General features: G+C 43.0%; 1 protein-coding gene across 1 annotated transcript; it reads left to right on the forward strand.

The window, feature by feature from the left end:
- Positions 1 to 2,748: 2,748 nt before the first annotated feature.
- Positions 2,749 to 17,725, forward strand: SNRPA1 (small nuclear ribonucleoprotein polypeptide A'). The gene is made up of 9 exons (XM_084817383.1): positions 2,749 to 2,842; positions 5,955 to 6,102; positions 6,268 to 6,346; positions 9,847 to 9,893; positions 12,499 to 12,601; positions 13,456 to 13,535; positions 13,980 to 14,055; positions 16,122 to 16,215; positions 17,453 to 17,725. The coding sequence occupies exons 1-9, from the start codon at positions 2,761 to 2,763 to the stop codon at positions 17,509 to 17,511; spliced, it is 768 nt and encodes a 255-aa protein (XP_084673509.1). The 5' UTR covers positions 2,749 to 2,760; the 3' UTR covers positions 17,512 to 17,725.
- Positions 17,726 to 18,854: the final 1,129 nt, after the last annotated feature.

An 18,854-nucleotide genomic window follows, 5' to 3' on the forward strand; every position in this document is an offset into this window, starting at 1 on the left:
AGACTGAAGGCAAAAGGAGAAGGGGACGGCAGAGGATGAGATGGCTAGATAGCATCACGGATGCAATGAATATGAACTTGAGCACGCTCCGGGAGAGAGCGCAGGACAGGAAGGCCTGGCGTGCTATGGTCCATGGGGTCACGAAGAGTCGGACACGACTGAACGACTGAACAACAACAACAAAGCGTAAGAAGGGAGGCCTTGAAGTTGCCCATCAACAGCTAGCACCTAGACAGCAGACTTTGCAGGTACACAAGTCACCTGGTCACAGTCTACCCCACTAAGTTTGCACCTACCAAACAGATCCACAAGGATACTATACAAATATAGTGGAGGCTGTTATGTCCATATTTGGGGATGGGCGCATGTGCATAGAATGTTAAAACTGTTTTTGTTGCAGGAATGTCTTCTGTTGATATATTTCAAAGGAAATTGTACGGGTTTGGCGTTTTGTGGGTTTTGGTATTTTGGAGTTTTAATGGCCTTATAATCAAATGAAATGAACAATTACGTAACTTAAGTGAGGGCTGTTACACAATTCCGTGCACATGAATTATTAAAAGCAAACTATTGATTTCATGTTGAATTATCGGTTTTTCTGAAGAGAATGAATGGGTTTGGCATTTTATAAGCTGGTAAAATTCTTACAGCTTTTCTTACAAGAGAAATCAGGAATGTAGTGTGTGGGGGGGGAGGGGTGGTCATGTTAACTCACAAGTAGATGGATTTGAACTAAATTTGGTCCTAGGACTCTTGTAGCATAAGGAAACACTGATTTGTTTTGGAATGGAAAGCCATCACAGAGCCTGCTCTAGCTGGATTGTGCCCTCCCGCAACTGCCCTGTAGACAGGATGGGCCCCAAGATCACGGCAGACGGTGACTGTAGCCATGAAATTAAAAGACGCTTGCTCCTTGGGAGGAAAGCTATGGCCAACCTAGACAGCATAGTAAGAAGCAGAGACATCACCTTGCCGACAAAGGTCCGTCTAATCAAAGCTATGGTTTTCCCAGTAGCAACATATGGCTGTGAGAGCTGGACTATAAGGAAGGCTGAGCGCTGAAGAATTGATGCTTTCGAACTGTGGTGTTGGAGAAGACTCTTATGAGTCCCCTGGACTGCAAGGAGGGCAAATCAGTCCATCCTAAAGGAAATCAACCCTGACTGCTCATTGGAAGGACAGATACTGAAGCTGAAGCTCAAATATTTTGGCCACCTAATGCGAAGAGAAAACTCTCTGGAAAAGACCCTGATGCTGGGAAAGACTGAAGGCAAAAGGAGAAGGGACGGCAGAGGATGAGATGGCTGGATAGCATCACTGATGCAATGAATATGAACTTGAGCACGCTCCGGGAGAAAGCGCAGGACAGGAAGGCCTGGCGTGCTCTGGTCCATGGGGTCACGAAGAGTCGGACACGACTGAACGACTGAACAACAACACTGGACTCTAGTACTGAGAGGGAAAAAACCTTCTCCATATCCACTTTCTCCACACCATGCACCATTTTACAAATCTCTATCACATCCCCCTATTGTTGTCTTTTCTTCCTAAACTAAGGGCTCCTCTCCTACCCCACAGGGCTGTTGTGAGGATAAAATGGGGGAGGCAACCGGAACCAGGTATACCGTTCTGAGCTGCTTGGGGTAGGGTAGAATATAAATGTAAACCCAGAGCCAACCGAGATGGGGGGCGGGGGAGAGAGCTTGAACCCCGATTATTCCTCATATACAAAAACTGGTGCGCGCGTGCGTCTCCTGCCTGCTGCTTTTGATTGGTTGGGCATGACTGGAAGGGGGGGCGGCTTGCATGTGTGTGTTTCTTCCCCATCACACTAACTCTTTCTTCTTCATTTTTGTTCGACCACTTATGAATTAATTAAATTAAATGGGCATTTAATTTAATCCAACCCTGCTATTCTATGAAACTCATAGTCAATCCTAAAGGAAATCATAGTCAATCAGTCCATTGAATTGATGCTTTCGAACTGTGGTGCTGGAGGAGACTCTTACGAGTCCCCTGGACTGCAAGGAGGTCAAATCAGTCCATCCTAAAGGAGATCAACCCTGAGTGCTCATTGGAAGGACAGATCCTGAAGCTGAAGCTGAAATATTTTGGCCACCTAATGCGAAGAGAAAACTCCCTGGAAAAGACCCTGATGCTGGGAAAGACTGAAGGCAAAAGCAGAAGGGGACGGCAGGGGATGAGATGGCTAGATAGCATCAGCGATGCAATGAATATGGACTTGAGCCCGCTCCGGGAGAGAGCGCAGGACTGGAAGGCCTGGCGTGCTGTGGTCCATGGGGTCACGAAGAGTCGGACACGACTGAAGGACTGAGCAACAACAACAACAACAGAGAGAGCCTTAAGGCAGCGGAGTATGCTGGCTGGGGCATACTGGGAGTTGTGGGGCTTTTTTCTGTCTCAATATGCAGAGGACTGCGCCCTAAATCCAGGCCCAAAAATTACCCAGCTGCACCGCTGGGTTTAGGGCTGGGGAGAAACAGTTCAAAAACCCCCCACTCAGGAACGAAGCTGCCACTACGTGACCTCCAGCTCTGAAAAACAGGCGGGCCAAGGCCGCGAAGCCTCTGCAGGCCTCGAGCTAAGGGCGTTACCACGGCGACGGGGAAGCGCCGCTCGATAGTTCGGCGCTCGGCTCCTGCCGCTCCGTGGCTCGGTAACTCGGCCCCTCGGGCTGCGCAGCGGCCGGAGCGCATGCGCGTTCCTCCTTTCTCGGGTTGCTCGGGCGCGTTGAGCAAGATGGTGAAGCTGACGGCGGAGCTCATCGAGCAGGCGGCGCAATACACCAACGCGGTGCGAGACCGGGAGCTGGATCTACGCGGTGAGAAGGCCGGCCTTGGGACAGTGGCCCGTCGGGGCCATGCCGCCTCGCTTTGCTAGGCCCGAGGCGGCCGGGCCATGCGAGAGGCTCGTTCTGAGGCGGGGGCGACGGTGGCTTGTGAGGGTCACGCTGGGTTTAGTAGGCCTGAGGCGGCGGGTGGTGGTAGTTGGAACGAATAATGTCGATAATGCTTCAGGGACGGGACGGGGGTTGAGTAGCATTGGGATAGGAGTGAGTGGGGGCGGGTTTTATGAGGGCTTCGTCTTGGCGAGAGGGGTAGGGGTCTTCCCTTCCCCTCCCACTTCAGAGATGGGGAGGGGGCAGAGAGAGGAGAGCTTCACAATTCTGGTGCAGTGTGTGTGTGTATATATATATCCAGATAGACAGATAAATAGATAGATATCCAGATAGATCTATAGATAGATGGATGTGTGTGTGTGTATACACACACACACACACACACATATATATATATATATATAGAGAGAGAGAGAGAGAATGAATTCTGGTACAGTTTCTCTCTCTCTCTCTCTCTCTGTGTGTATATATATATATACACACACACACACACACACACATATATATATATATATAGAGAGAGAGAGAATGAATTCTGGTACAGTTTCTCTCTCTCTCTGTGTGTGTGCGTGTGTGTGTGTGTGTGTGTGTGTATATATATATATATATACACACACACACACACACACATATATATATATATATAGAGAGAGAGAGAGAGAGATAATGAATTCTGGTACAGTTTCTCTCTCTCTCTCTCTCTGTGTGTGTGTGTGTGTGTGTGTATACACACACACACACACACACATATATATATATATATATAGAGAGAGAGAGAATGAATTCTGGTACAGTTTCTCTGTGTGTGTGTGTGTGTGTATATACACACATATATATATATATATATATATAGAGAGAGAGAGAGAGAGAGAGAGAATAAATGAATTCTGGTACAGTTTCTCTCTCTCTCTCTCTCTGTTGTTCAGTCATTAAGTCGTGTCCAACTCTTCGTGACTCCATTATTTATATATATATATATATATATATATATATTAACAAAAAACCCTCAGTTCTTCATACAACATGACATGGGATAGCATTGAGTTCACCTGTTCTTCTTCACAATATCTTATTTCTCCTTCTAAACATTTTTTTTTTCTGAACCATACATGTCTTTTCAACCCAACAGATCTTTCCATAACAACCCATTCGTTTGTGGTGGTTGACTTGTTTCTTTGGGGTGATTCATATAGTCTATCAAATCTTTCTGTATGTTATAGACGTTGTTTAGCCAGCATCTCCAGATGATCATCTTACTTCAGATAATTTTCCCACTGGGCCTATAGTCCAAACCCTGATTCTCCTCTTTGGAATATTTAGTCATTGTATGCTTTTCAAGCTGACAGCTATTTAACTCAGGGGCAGTTTCTCCTACAAGGCCTTGTTTTTCATTCTTGGTCTCTAACTATATAGTAAAGCCAGTTTCCAGCGTTCTGTCAAGACTTGGGGTGACCAAGAAATCAGAATTATTATTTATTTATTAGATTTTTAACCTGCCTTTCTGGGTGCACTGTTCCTCACAAGGCAGCTACAAGAACATGAACACACACTACAAGGAAATGCAGACACACACACACACACAGCAGTAGTAGTAGCAACTAATAATTTTTAAGCACCAAATGCAGACTGGAACAAATGCGTCTTTAGGTTGCTGTTGTTTTTTTAAGTCAGCTGTGATGAAGCTATCTATCTCCCTGCAGAAGGGTTCCAAAGGTGTGGGGCTACCACTGAGAAAACCTGTTCTAGTACCTGCCAGCCTAATGGCTCTTGCTGGTGGCCCAGGGAGTAGGCCTTCCTATGCTGATCTTAATGCTTGAGCAGACTCAGCTATATGTGGTCCTTCAGATAATATCCAAAACAATTTAGGGAAAGAACTTGGTGGCCACCTATGCATCACCGAAAAAGAAGACAAAAGAGGACACAGACTTGCATATGATTTGTATGTGCTAATTTATAGAGAGATGCAAATTTAGAAATAATTGCTGTAATTTAAATAGAAGTACATCATGTCATACTGGGGAAGACACTGATCAGGTGAGCTGTGTGCCTGTTCAGCCTGCTGTCTGGGTACTAAATGTTGGGCAACTTCAGGTCTCTCGCTGTGCTCTCTCATCTTAAGGTTCCTTATCTTTAAACTGGACTTGGTCTGGACAGCCTTTCAAATAGAGAACTGATCTCTGTAAAATAGGACACATAGCCTTCCTATATGGGGTTATGTGGGCAGATGCAGGCTTGGATCTTAATGGCTGAGAGTCAGCGGGGCAGGGAGCAGATTTAGTATCTTTCCTTCACATTTGAAGGACACTTTCCTTCACATCACACTTGAGGACACTGTAGTAGTGAGGGCAAAACCTGCCCTCCAGTCCTGATGTGGGGTGGCCCCTCCCATAGGGAACCCACAGGTGGGTGCACTGGACCCTCAGATGTCTTGGCAAAATACAGGTGTGTACACACATTCACATGTGTTTTGCTAGCAGGGTTGATAACATGAGCACAACATCATTGGTTCTGTCCAAGGACCCATTTAGTTCAGTATTCTCTTTCCAAGAGTCCCAGCCAGATGTTCTTGGGAAGCTCACAAGCAAGCTTGAAAGCCATGGCCTTCCCCTGTTTTTGTTTTGCCTCTGTTCAGTTATCTCCAAACATGGAGGTTCTGTTTTGCTGTTGCAACTAATAAGTGTTGATAAAACCTCTCCTCCATGAATTTGTCTTTTTAAAGCCATTTAAAACAGTGACCATCACAATATCTTGTGGTAATGAAATTCAAAATCTTCAAATTCACAAAGTTTTGTGTGAAACAGTATTTACTTCTAACTGTTCTGAACCTGGTGTCAACCAATTTGACAGTCACCCCAAGTTTTGTTACGAGTTCTCTCTGCATTCTGTCAGATCTACTTGACAGGATCATTGTAAGGAATGCTGAGGTGACGATTTGCTGTCAAATGTTATCTAATGCAAACTCAACTTACATATTTCCCCTTCCCTATATTGATTGCAGCTGATGTTTTTCTCTTTTTTTCTCTTGTTTCATTAGGGTATAAGATCCCTGTGATTGAAAACTTGGGTGCTACCCTGGACCAGTTTGATGCTATTGATTTCTCTGACAATGAGATTCGGAAATTAGATGGGTTTCCCCTGCTGAAAAGGCTAAAAACATTGTTGGTGAATAACAACAGATTGAGGTATGTCTCCAGCTGCACTTTGAGGCCACAGTATCTGGCCAGAGGGGAAGTTCTTACATGAGTGCGAGCTTAACAGCAGCTGATATTTGGGAAAGGGGACAAGACTATATTATGCCTTTCTGGATTTAATTAAATCTCATGGCTTTCTGTTTCCTTTTATTTTAGCCGAATAGGTGAGGCACTTGAACAGTCTTTACCAAATCTCAAGGAGCTTATCCTTACTAATAATAACATCATGGAATTGGTAAGTGAAATAAAGGGTGAAAGAAATTGAAATGGGAGAATACCATATATGCAATCACTAGGAAGGCCTAGAATTTTCTAAGATCACTACTGCTCCCCCTTCTCTTCTCCCCTTCCCTTTGTGTTTCTTAACACAAAGACTTTACCAATTCTGTCTTCTGTAGAGCAGTTGCAATGTAGCAGCGTGGGTCAATGAACTATTAAAGGTTCTTCAGAAGATTGTTTCCATTCTGATGCTTAAAATAAAAGACAGTGTAGGTTAAGAGGACTTTATCTTGCAGTGTTTTTTCAATAGAAAAGTAAAAATTATTGTCCTAAGCTTCATGTAGTTGACCATCATGAAAAAAACCCCAGAACAAAATGGACCATACTTAGAGAGATGTGGGAGATGCAAAACAGGATGACTGTGCCCAACCTAAGATGGCAATAGGTGTGTATGAAACTGGGGGTACTTGTGTAAGAGCTTGGGGAAGAGTTGCAAGGTTGTGTACCACCCAACTGGCTTTTTTCCCTGTCCAGTGCTGATGCTGGCAATGAAGATGGTTATCTAAATGGTAATTATTGAAAAAGTGAATGGAGAGGGAAGGAGAAAGCTCTCTCTTGCAATGACTTGCTGAGGCACTGGCATCTCGGCACAACCCCTCTCAAAGATAGGTGGCCACCGTATAGCACTACACCATTGAAACACAGTAGTAACAGAAGATGATGAGAGCTGAGATGGGCAACCGGTGGAGCTGCTGTAGCTGCTACTGGCTCAAGATGCTGTCAAGACCAAGGGAAGAGGTAGTGGAGTTGTATTCCTGGGCTTGTCTTCCCCCTCTATAGGGAAACAGGACAGGGACTGATCCCCAGGCATCATCTGACAAAGATGCGAGTGCTCAAAGAAAGCTTCAGTGGTGCTTGCAAGCTCTTGTAGTCTCAACCTGTGTGTGCTGTTCTCTCTTTGGCAGTAGCTTGTGCTGACTTGCAGAGTAGCGTTGACATGATGATGTACAAAGCTTGACAATCCTCACTCTTCTAATCTCAAAAGGGCAATGCAGCTTGGCTTCTCCCGTCTGTAACCTTAAAAGGGAAAGTAGCTAGTAGTGTTCTCAGGCAAGGAGAGATGGCTGTATAAATGTAGCTGTAACTTGTGCCAGTCAGGCATGCAGGTGGCAAGTACAGTCTAGTACAGACTAGGCCCTGTACCGGTCAGAGATTTCTGGGACAGTGCCATGTGAATACTATTTCTGGATGGTAGCAGTGAGTGCATGTTAAGGTCTCGACATGCTGTTGAAATATACTAGCAAAACCCAAAACATTGAAAGTAGTAAAATCCATGTTACATGGAAAATGTCCTTAGTTGCTAATGAATTCTGAAGTGGATAGTTAAATACTGACTGAGGTGGCCAATTTTCTATGTATTGAATGTCAAAATAGCCATATGGCTGAGATCATCTTTTGTTCTTACAGTCTTTTCCATCTCTTTCCCCTACTGCTATACTTTTGGCTAAGATCCTTGGGGAATTCTAGCTTGGAACCTCGTAGAAGGCCCAGCTGTAGTTGCCACCAGTTTGTTTGCATGTCTGGGGGAAGAGATGGATATGGGGAAGTGTATTTGCTTCCAAGACAGCTTGCACGTTATAGGCTTTTAATTTATGTGTTTACACATAAGAGGATCACAAAGTCCAGCTTGACAATCATAGGATAGTGTGTAAACTTGGGAAAGTTTTTCCCCCGTTGTGATTGTATGTTGTACGTAAGAGTAGTTGTGTCTCCAGTTACAGCTGCAGCTTCTTCCTGCTGCTAAAATTCAGAGGCCATTATCCTAATATTCTTACCTTGTGCAGACAGTTCCCATCTATGGAAACAAAGAATTCCAAGTGTTTCAGGGCAGGTTAATACACGGTTTTGTAAACAGATAACTGTATAGGAAAATGGTGCACATTCTGTCCACATACGGGATGAGTGCATGTCTCTGGCATGCATATATGTGGAGATAAACCATGTTCAATTGGAAATTACATCTGTGTAGGAAATAGTTGTGTGTGGTCACTCACACAGCCTTGTCTGAAGGTCTGAGTACTTGAGGTACGCACCAGCCCCCAGCTTCAACTCACCCCATTGAATATTTCAGAAAATAGCCCAATTCCGCACTGGCTTGAGATCAGAAATTCAAGTGTCATTGACTACCATGAGAAATTTAAAACGGCTATAACTTTTTCTGTCTTTGTCAGAACTGGATGGTAGTTACAGGTATAATAGCCTTTTAGGAGGGGATTATACCTACCAAATAGATAAATACAGGGGTCTTTTTGCTATGTGCCTTTATATTTTGATTTTTTTTAAGGGAAACTGCTGATCACTTTATTTCTTGGCAGAATTGGATGGAAATTGCAGTACTAGTTGCCCCTTCTGAAGGGATCGAGCAAGCCAAATTTCAGAGAAGTAGCTGCAGGTAGCTTTATGCAAGAGCAGACTTGACAGTTTGAGGGGCTCCAGGAGAGGACACATTTATCCCCTATGATCCTTGTGGACCATTGTTCATAAAAAGACAGACAGCTTAGAGGTGTCCCTCAGTAAGTAACTTGCAAGGTTGCAGAAGGATAGGTGCAGCAATTCATGTCAAAGGGGAGTCCTCAGCTTTTTTAGGAGGAGGGGTGGAATTTATTTGCTTCGCCTTCCCTCCCCATGTGTTTTTTCAGGCAATTTGTATGAAAATGGCACATGTTGTAGACATGTCCTGAGGCAAGAAACCAGTTATCTTTCAGCAGGATAGGTTCAGGAGCTATGGCGTTGTGATGATTAAAAATCAGTTTAGGCCTTTTCATAGTAAACCTTGGTAGCATTGTAAGAATGTCCATTTCACAGCCCCATCCTTGCCCCCTGCCCCCATACAGTGATTGGAGAGCCCCTAGGATTAGAATGTCAACCTGTCAATCACTCATCCACATTCCCCGCCCCCCTTCAGCTTTTCTACTGAAATGAAAGACTTTGCAGGAGACATAAAGTCTCCATGTCTTCCACATATCCGAACATGAATTGCTAATGAAGCCTTGTTCTGAAGTGGCTTCAGTTCTGTTGCCTTCAGAGGTAATCCTGCTTTGCCTTGGGAAACAACAGAACCAGACTGAACTGGCCCAATTCTGCTCAAGATTCGACCACATGTGATGCATATCTGTACTGAGTACCAAAGTATGAAAAGTCAGTTGAGAATAAATTCTAGAATGGAAAATGAGCCCATAAATAAAATACTTATTGTTCTACTTATATGGATGCATTTAGGGATTCAAAGACATTATGGATTAATCTTTCTTTTAACAATGTGAAAGCAGCAAAACTCAGACCGATATATTTAATATGTTTCAAACAGCAAGTAAGCATAAACATTTTTAAACTATGGAGTTTAAAATGCACAGATGTTCATCCTGTAGTATTTTATCTTACTGTAGGAGATATTTTTAAACTGTACAAAGTATATTTACATGGTTTGGAACTACATCTGTGTTTTATCTTATTCAGGGTGATCTAGATCCCTTGGCAACTGTCAAATCACTGACGTATTTGAGGTATGAGATGTTCATTTTTTGAGCTACTCTTATAGTCTTGTCTTCCAGATGTCTGTCCTATAGTTTAAAGTTGCCAACCTTAAACTGCCAAAGTATTTTTCTGAAGCCTTTTATAGCACAATCCTATGGGATTGCAGCCCATTAGATGGCAGCCTCTGGAAATCCTGTTGCCAGCAGGGTGGGAATAGGATGGAAGTGATTTTTCTACCTTTCCTACACAAAAAAAGCCTCAGCTAGATGGGCCCCTGAATCCTTCTAGCTTACTTACCAGCGGTGGGCAGGTATGTGCAACGGAGAGGCTACATGATACTTCTGATCCCAGCCTCTCCTTTCTCCACTCACCGTCTTGCTTCCTTTCCACCCTCCCTGAAGCTGTCCACGTTTGCTTTTTTGCGACCTCAAAAACAGCCGCTGTGTTTTTTCTGGGCTGGCTGCGAGGGAGCGGGGAGGAGGGATCAGATCTCAGAGTCCCCCTCCCAAGGTCATAGGAGTGTCTATGGCCTCAGGAGAGGGACTTAGAAATATCCTATGGTCCCTGGAACTCTCTCACAAGACCACAGTCTTTCTCGAAGACTTACTAGAATTGAGAGTTTGCTTTATTTTCCAAAAGGTTTCTAGCCCATAGGGTTGTTGAAAAAACAAAGTATAATGCTAAAATAGTATTTAAAAATAAATGCACTATAGATATCATCCTATTCTTCATGGCAGTATACATATTGGAGATAAAGCAAAACTTTGCAGGTATTTGGCATTTTCCAAATTTTCACCAAACTTTCACCGTTCCTAAACATTTACCTTTCTAGTACAAGTTTGTGAACAAATGTATTTCTTAAGAACATAAAAACTGTGCTGTATCAGACCACAGACCAAAGGCCTATCTGGACCAGCATTTTGTTCCTACAGTGGCCAACCAGATGCTTATGGGAAGCCCACAAGTAGGATGTGAGTGCTGTACCACTCTCCTGCTTGTGTTCTCTAGCAACTGGTATTTAGAGGTATACCTTAGCCTTAAACATGCAGATAGGTGCCACTTCCATCTAGTTTTTACTCAGATCATCAGTCGATGTCTCAGTTGTATCACTTCAGATTTCAGGTGGGAGCTCATGTGATTGAATGCTCCTCCATACGAAAATATTCCTTGCACATAGAAAACTAGATGTCAAAAAGAATGCTGGGCTAGAACATTCAATCATGTGAACCCTTACCTGCAGTCTGAAATGGTACAGCCCCGACACAAGTTTGCCACTGCTGTGAGAACTAGGCCTTTGTCTTCTACCAGAAATTAGACAGTCAGCCTCACAGAAGAGCATGACTGTGGCATTTATGTAATGATAATGTGTAATGTTTGTTTGGTTAAGATGTATATCCCCACTTTTCCATCAGCAAGGCAGGACAGCTTGTTTACAAAAGTAAAAAGAATACAAGAATAAATAAAAACCAGTCAGAACAACTAAAATCAGCATTATGATTACTCGTATAGGCAAAAAGTACCACTTGTTTGCAACTCATGATATCTTTTAATACCAAAGTGTTTTCCCTGTTCAGTAAGTAGCTTAGCCCTATTTTGTTTTGAGCGTGGAGCGATGCTTCTTCACAAGAGGAGTGTATAATAAACATACATATTCACTGAGACATAAATGCAAATCTTTTAAAGATAGCTATTGTAAGGAATAAACATCTGAAAGGAAAAGACTTGATGTAAAATATTTTTAAACACTTTATTGGGGCTTTTTCATAACAAGTATTGAAAAATACTAAACTTCATCCACTATACTCATCAGATCATATAGATGACATCACATAGGACAGGTCTTCTAACTTAAAATGGGTGCATTATTATTTTCTTCCTATGTCTGTAACTAATGTTTGCATATGTTTTGATGTTCATGAGCATCCTAGATAAACATGGAAAACCCTTTTATAGTATAGTAAATGCTTCCTCAGATGTAAGTTTCAGTTAAATCTAAGAGCAGTTCTGACTTCAGTAACCCTTTCACTGGTTGAGGTGATGCAAAGCTCTTAATAAAGATCTATGATTGTGCTGCTCTTGCTCCCCTCTCTCATTTGGTTATTGATTTCCCTTTAATGATTCAAGAATGTTGTCTTTTGATTCCAGTCCTCAAAGTGGCTAGTGGACCAGCACATACACCCAGTTTGCACAATCAAACCATGGGTTGTTTGTGAGCATGGGGGAGCGAATAAGCATGCTGGTGCCTGCCTGCTCCCACTTTCCTAAACTACTCAAACCTGGAACTCTGTTGTTGGGTTAACTCTGGGTTGTTTAACCCATAAACAACCCAGAATTCCTTGGTTTGGACATAATAATAACAATCTGGGTTGTTTAGGAAAGGGGAAGTGACAAGCGCATGGGAGGCAGCAACCCACAGTTAGCCATTATGTGCGAATCAGGTCATAGGTAAGGAGTTGGCAGGGCTTGGGGCTTGTGTTTTTTTTCTTGCTTCTGACGAAACCCACTTCTGCATTAGTAATCAGAACTTTGAGAATTGTGGGGGAGACACTTGTCAAAAGTGGAAGTGGTGCCAAATGTTCCCCTTCAGTACTGCCTGTATTTGAATTGTGTAAATATCTTCTTTTTCCCCCTTAGTATTTTGAGGAATCCTGTGACAAATAAGAAGCATTATAGGTTGTATGTAGTCTACAAGGTCCCACAAATCAGAGTGTTGGATTTCCAAAAAGTGAAATTAAAAGTAAGTCTCTTGGCACTTGTGAAGTATTTGTCTCCTGAGAAGCTAAGCATTAAATACTAATTTCTCATTTTATCTGATTTGAGCCTCTAATCTGTTTGCGAATACAGTATAATATAATTTTCACAGTGTAACATTTGATTACGAGTAAATGTAATTCTGGAATGCAATCGTGTAGCTGCACTGATCTCATGACAACTTACTATGAATCTGCAGCCATAAGTCTAGAAGTGTTTTGTATTTGTATTCTAGATTTGAGAGGTCATTAAGATGAAAAATAGGAATAGCCTGCTTCCTCTCTGGCCAACATATGCCATCCTAAATGAAAGCTGAAGCCATTTTTGGGAAATGCTGGAGCATTTTTTTGCGTATACCTTGCTGTATATTCAGCTTAATTGAATTGGCATCTATGAAGATAATTCCTAGAAATAGAAAGGCCAACTCCTTTCCCATAGCTATGGCTGGAGGAGGAAAGCTGATCATATCAAAGAGGCATCAATGTTAAATGTAGTTTCTCATGTGACACATTACAGCTTGCTGGCTGTTTGGCTCCTCTGGTGATTTAGGCAGAGTTGTATACTTTTTTTACAGTGGAAATAATAATAAAGGAAATACTGTACATTTGGGAAAAATTTTAGTTGCTTCTCTTGCCACTTGATGTAAGCAGCAAACAGATCTTTCTAGGGAAGAGTTATAGGTTTAGTAGGCCCAAGTTTAAAGGCCTCATCTTGATGTCAACATACGTTGTGTTGATAATTGCTGCTCACCATGCCACGTCCTTTTGGGGAAAGCTATGCACGGTGTGCTTGTTCCTGTTGATGTTGCATTAACTTTATGTGTGTGTGGTATCGCTGTAGGAGCGTCAGGAGGCAGAGAAAATGTTCAAGGGCAAGCGGGGTGCACAGCTTGCAAAGGATATTGCCAGGAGAGCAAAAACGTAAGATACAGATAACCACTTTAAACTGGCAGTCCCCTTCAGAAACACCACGGCCAACTGAAATTCCCTTGGGCTGAAGCAAAGCCTGTAACTGATACTAGCTAGTGCCAAACTGCCTAGTTTACGAATGGAAAACTACTTTTGAAAACAGTACTCTTTGACCCCCTAACTGTCCATCATGGACCCTAATTGTTCATTATCCAAGCTAGCAGCTTAGACCATATGCACAATTTGCCTTTTGCTTGGAAGAATGTAAGAGGGTGGGATGTGGGAAGGTCACCCTGCTGGTGTTTCTGAAGGAACGATTACTTCGTTGTATCAGTTTGTTAACAAAGATAAGATACTACACTTGATTGAAATCGGTGCTTCCGGAGACTTCTCTTTGGAAGCTCGAGAAGCAGATGATGAGCTTTTGTATTTAACAATGCACTTTTTCTTCTGAAGTTTCAACCCAGGTGCTGGTTTGCCAAATGACAAAAAGAAGGCTGGCCCTTCCCCAGGGGATGTGGAAGCTATCAAGGTAATGTTTTCAGACCCTTATAAGAAGAATCTACCAGGAAAAATTACCCTTTGTACAAAGATGTCCAAAAACTTGGCATAAAAGTGTATTGGTGGTGGTGGTGGTGGTGGTGGTAGTAGCAGTAGTAGTATATCCTGCCTTTTCCCCAATTCTGGGACTCAAGGCAGCTTTACAGCTTCTACAGTTAAAACCTATAAGTAGAAGTATACAAAAGTTAAAAATATAATTCATCAATAATATTAAAATTGTATAAAATATCAAAATGTTAAAAGACAACAAGAAATATAACCACAGTATCCATCCATCATATTCTCACAGGTCCAGACTAGCTATCCCTAAAGGTCTGCTGGAACAAAAATGTTTTTACATGCCTGCGAAAGCGTATCAAGGAGGGTGCCACTCTTGCCTCCCTGGGAAGGGAGTTCCAGAGAAGGCCCTCTCCCACGTTCCCACCAGATGTGCCTGTGATGGTGGCGGGATCGTGAGAAGGGCCTCCTCTGAAGATCTCGGGCACGAGTAGGCTCATAGGGGAGAATATGGTCTTTCGGATAACCTGGACCCAAGCTGTATAGGGCTTTATAGGACATGATCAGCACTTTGAATTGTGCCCGGAAACAGACTGGGAGCCAGTGAAGCTGTTTAGCAGGGGAGTTGTACGCTCCCTGTAGCCAGTCCCCGGCAACAGTCTGGCAGCAGTTCTTTGAACCAGCTGAAGTTTCCGAGCACTAGTCAGAGGCAGCCCCACATAGAGTGCGTTACAGTAATCCAAACGGGATGTAACTAAAGCATGCGTTACTGTGGCCAAGTCAGACTTCTCAAGGAACGGGCGTGGCTGACACATTAGCTTTAACTGTGCAAATGCACTCCTGGCCACTACTGAAACCTGGGCATCCAGGCTCAGGGCTGAATCCAGAAGTACACCCAAGCTGCGAACCTGTGTCTTCAAGCTGAATCCCTATTTCATGATCTACCTTTTCACTGTCCAGGAGCACCTCTGTCTTGTCTGGATTAAGCTTCAGTTTGTTTGCCCTCATCCAGGACATTACTGCCGACAGACACCAGTTTAGCACCCCAACACCTTCCTTGGAATTAGATGGAAAGGAAAAGTAGAGTTGGGTGTCATCAGCATACTGGAGACACCGAACCCCAGAACTCCAGACAACCTCTCCCAGTGGTTTCATGTATATGTTAAATAGCATGAGGGACAAAACAATCGTGAGGAACTCCACAAGCCAATGGCTAGGGAGTCGAACAGGAGTCCCCCAGCACCACCTTCTGGGTCTGCCTCTGTTAAACAGTGCCTCCAAGTCCCATCCCAGCAAGGCGACCCAGAAGGATACCATGGTCGACGGTATCAAAAGCCACTGAGAGGTCCAGCAGAACCAACAGGGACACACTCCCCCTGTCTAGTTCCCGGCATAGATCATCCACCAAGGCGACCAAAGCTGTTTCTGTCCCATAACTGGGCCTGAAGCCAAATTGAAATGGATCTAGATAATCTGTCTCATCCAGGAATCCCTGGAGCTGGGACGCTACCACACGTTCCATTATCTTTTGTCAAATAACGACAACATTTGCTGTCATTATTTAACAATTATTTCGTGTATGAGTGCAGATAGCATGAAACGTCTCCACTTGTCCATTACTGACATTTGTACATACTCCATTTGTCCATTATTGATTGTGTCACTTTTTGTCGCAAGTAGGAAATAAGTTTTTTTAAATTTCTGTAACTTTGTTGCTTCTTACTGCAATAAAACAGAGTTTTTAAATGTCCTGGCCAACACATCCTGAAGGCTAGAGGTCAAAACAGATATATCCATCTGAACATGGAACAAAAGATAAAATATAACACATGCTAAACTCCACTGTGTAGCTACCATTTAATTAAGCTTGTTTTGACATGGTGTGATGCTTTATTTCGAGTGAAGACCAGTTCAGTTAGCACTGTTGGAAGTCACTTCATTTACTGGTGACATTCCTGTGAACTATGCATTGTGCATTCTCATGCGTTGAACTCTATGTTGACAATGTTGCATGAGTGACCGTTGATGTTTCTCTTTAAGAATGCCATTGCTAATGCCACAACTCTAGCTGAAGTAGAGAGGCTCAAGGGCTTGTTGCAGTCTGGCCAGATACCGGGCAGAGACCGTAAAGCAGGTAAGGAACAACTTCCATACTCATTATGCTTGCAGAGCATTATTTAGAAATAGTAGCTGGTTGTTAATTTTTGTTGTTGTGAGATTCCATGTTTTTAACGGTATGGACCAACCTAAAGCCTGAGTAGGACAGGAAAATTGATGGTGGACTTTTGCTTCTTCAGTAGTACCAACTTTTTAATTTAAAAAGCATTCATGATATCCCCATCCCTCCCCCTTCTGCTAAAAAAAGTATCTTTGTGTTTAGGGGAAGGACTGAAGAAGGCAACTTTTCATCTAATCTCTGGGCTGTACCATTTCAGTGACTTGAATGCTATGCCATACTAAACTCCTTCCATAGTGAAAACTAGCATGGTAGGGGGAGGGATCTAGGCTAGCCTTCTTTCTAATATAGAATCATAGGGTTGGAAGAGGCCTGCAAGACCATCAAGTCCAACCCCCCGCTCATTGCAGGAAGCCTGATTCCCAGGCAGTCCCCCATCCAAGTACTAACCAGGGCTGATCCTGCTTAGCTTCCAAGATCAGACAAGATTGGGCGCATCCAGCCCTTTGCTACACTAACACTCTATGTGGCAGGAATAATTTGGTGAGGGAGTATTCCATCATGTGACCACCCTCTTGCAGACTGATATGGTACAGCCCAGGGGCAAGTTTATCACTTCAGTGAAATCCTGGGCTTTAGAAGCATGCATCATTATCATTTTATAAAGATGTGCTCTTATATCCTGAAATTATTTTTCTTCAAAAATAGAAGAACTCCGTTACATGTGATTATGTGTAAAGATATATAGTATAGATACCTTAAAACAGGTGGGCAGAAAGTAGATCTCCAGATGTTTGGACTTAAACTCCCAGCATTCCTGAACATTGGACTTAAACTCCCAGCATTCCTGAACATTGGCTATGCTGGCAGGGTCTTCTGGGAGTTGAAATCCAAAACATCAGGAGATTACCCTCTGCCCACCTTTGCAAAATGCTGAAAAGCAAGGAGATGCTTGCTTGAGTTCTTCCTGGCCACAGGGATTAGTAAAGGGAACTTAACTGCAGTTTGAGGCAACAAACAAGTTAAGAACTTGAACTTTCATTTAATGCAAATAACCCAAATTTGTTTGAGATGTCATAAATCCATCCTTCAGGATACTTCCTTAGAATGAAAAACAGACCTCTACGGTTACTCCTGTGAGATATCTGGTAGGTAGAATTATTAAAGTTTTAATGATTTACTATCTGTTTCTTAGGCCCTTTGGATGACGCTGAGGAAGAAATGGAGGAAGATGCAATTGCCAACGGATCTTAAAATGCATCTTCTAGATAGTCTGCAGAATCCTATTGTACCATTATCAAAGCCTTTTGATTTATTGCTGAAGACAATTCTTTTGTTTAGATTTTGTTCAGAAGCACTATTGATATGTGAACTGTAGTTTGTAAATTTTATACTGTACATTTTGAAGTAAAATAAAACATCTTTTTTTCCAACTGCATCATACTGCTTGATACAAACATTTTGCTTTAAACCAGTGCAACTTTACTTTCTGTGCATCACCACGCTACCACCAAGCACGTCTGTCAGTGCTACAATTGAGTGACAATATGGACTAGATCAGGGGTCCCCAATCCTGGTTGCCTGAACACCCAGTTCCTTCACAGCTTCCTCTCTATAATCTATAGCTTGAAGCTGTCATATGACAACTTCAGTCAGAGATGGAGAACATCCCAAAATAAATACCCCTTGAAGACTGGCTTTGTAGTTGAGTTATAGGGAATCATGAATCGTCTGAGACAGTTATGGCATAATCCTATGCTAGTCAGTGGCTAGACGAGCATAGGATTGGTCGGTTCCCAGGAACCAACCTCAGAGCCCGACCTCTGAGGTCTGTTCCTGGAGAACTGACTTCCACTCCCTCCCGCGCTGCCTTGTAGGCAGCGCGGATCAGCCCCACTCCACGCTCAGGAGAGCTGCGCGGGGGAAATGGGGCATTCCGTGGGGCGGGGAGGTCAGAAATGCTGGTACAACATTTCCTATGTGCCTTCCAGCCACCACTTCCCATGCTCCGAGATCCTGTGGCTAGACAGCCAAAATCAGCTGTCTAGCTGTGAAAGGTTGGGTGAGCGAGGAGGAGATCTGCTCCTCACCACTCCTCCCATCCTGTACTGGATTGGCAGTCGCCCCTGGGATCAGAGGCAACCATCAATCCTCATAGGATTGCTCTCTGCTGATTATTTTTAAAAGAAGGGCTATGATCTTTTTTTTTACCAAAATATCCCTGCTGTGCATGCCCATCTTTCTGGGAGCAGAACATTTTGGGTATGTTGTCTTAATTTGCTTATTGATCTAATATATTTAAAAGAACTATGATTTTCTTAAATATTCCTCACATTTAATTTGTGTATTGATCTGTTATAGTTAGATGATGACTAGGTTACATGCCTCAAGCCTGGACTACATCTCCTTATTTCAGGCCAGTACATTACTTCCAAACTTAAGGGAGTAACTGATATTGTACAGATGGTTTTCTTTGATAGGCTTTAGGGCTCTTTGCCCAAATTCAGTAATTGTATTTTATTTGAAGCAAAAGCACTGGATATGTTGTTGTGAGGAGTCTTGTTGTTGTTCAGTCATTCAGTCGTGTCCGACTCTTC

The sequence above is a fragment of the Heloderma suspectum genome, chromosome 11, assembly GCF_057233095.1.
Source record: "Heloderma suspectum isolate Gila_16-S chromosome 11, 16-S_ref, whole genome shotgun sequence".
Lineage (NCBI taxonomy): Eukaryota > Metazoa > Chordata > Lepidosauria > Squamata > Helodermatidae > Heloderma > Heloderma suspectum.

What these genes read in the sequence shown, in the direction of transcription:
- SNRPA1 (XM_084817383.1), top strand. Translation starts at nt 2,761, where the DNA reads ATGGTGAAGCTGACGGCGGAGCTCATCGAGCAGGCGGCGCAATACACC. An exon ending in AAATCACTGACGTATTTGAG is followed by an intron (nt 9,894 to 12,498) that starts GTATGAGATGTT and finishes TTTCCCCCTTAG; the next exon opens with TATTTTGAGGAATCCTGTGA. An exon ending in ATTGCCAGGAGAGCAAAAAC is followed by an intron (nt 13,536 to 13,979) that starts GTAAGATACAGA and finishes TTTCTTCTGAAG; the next exon opens with TTTCAACCCAGGTGCTGGTT.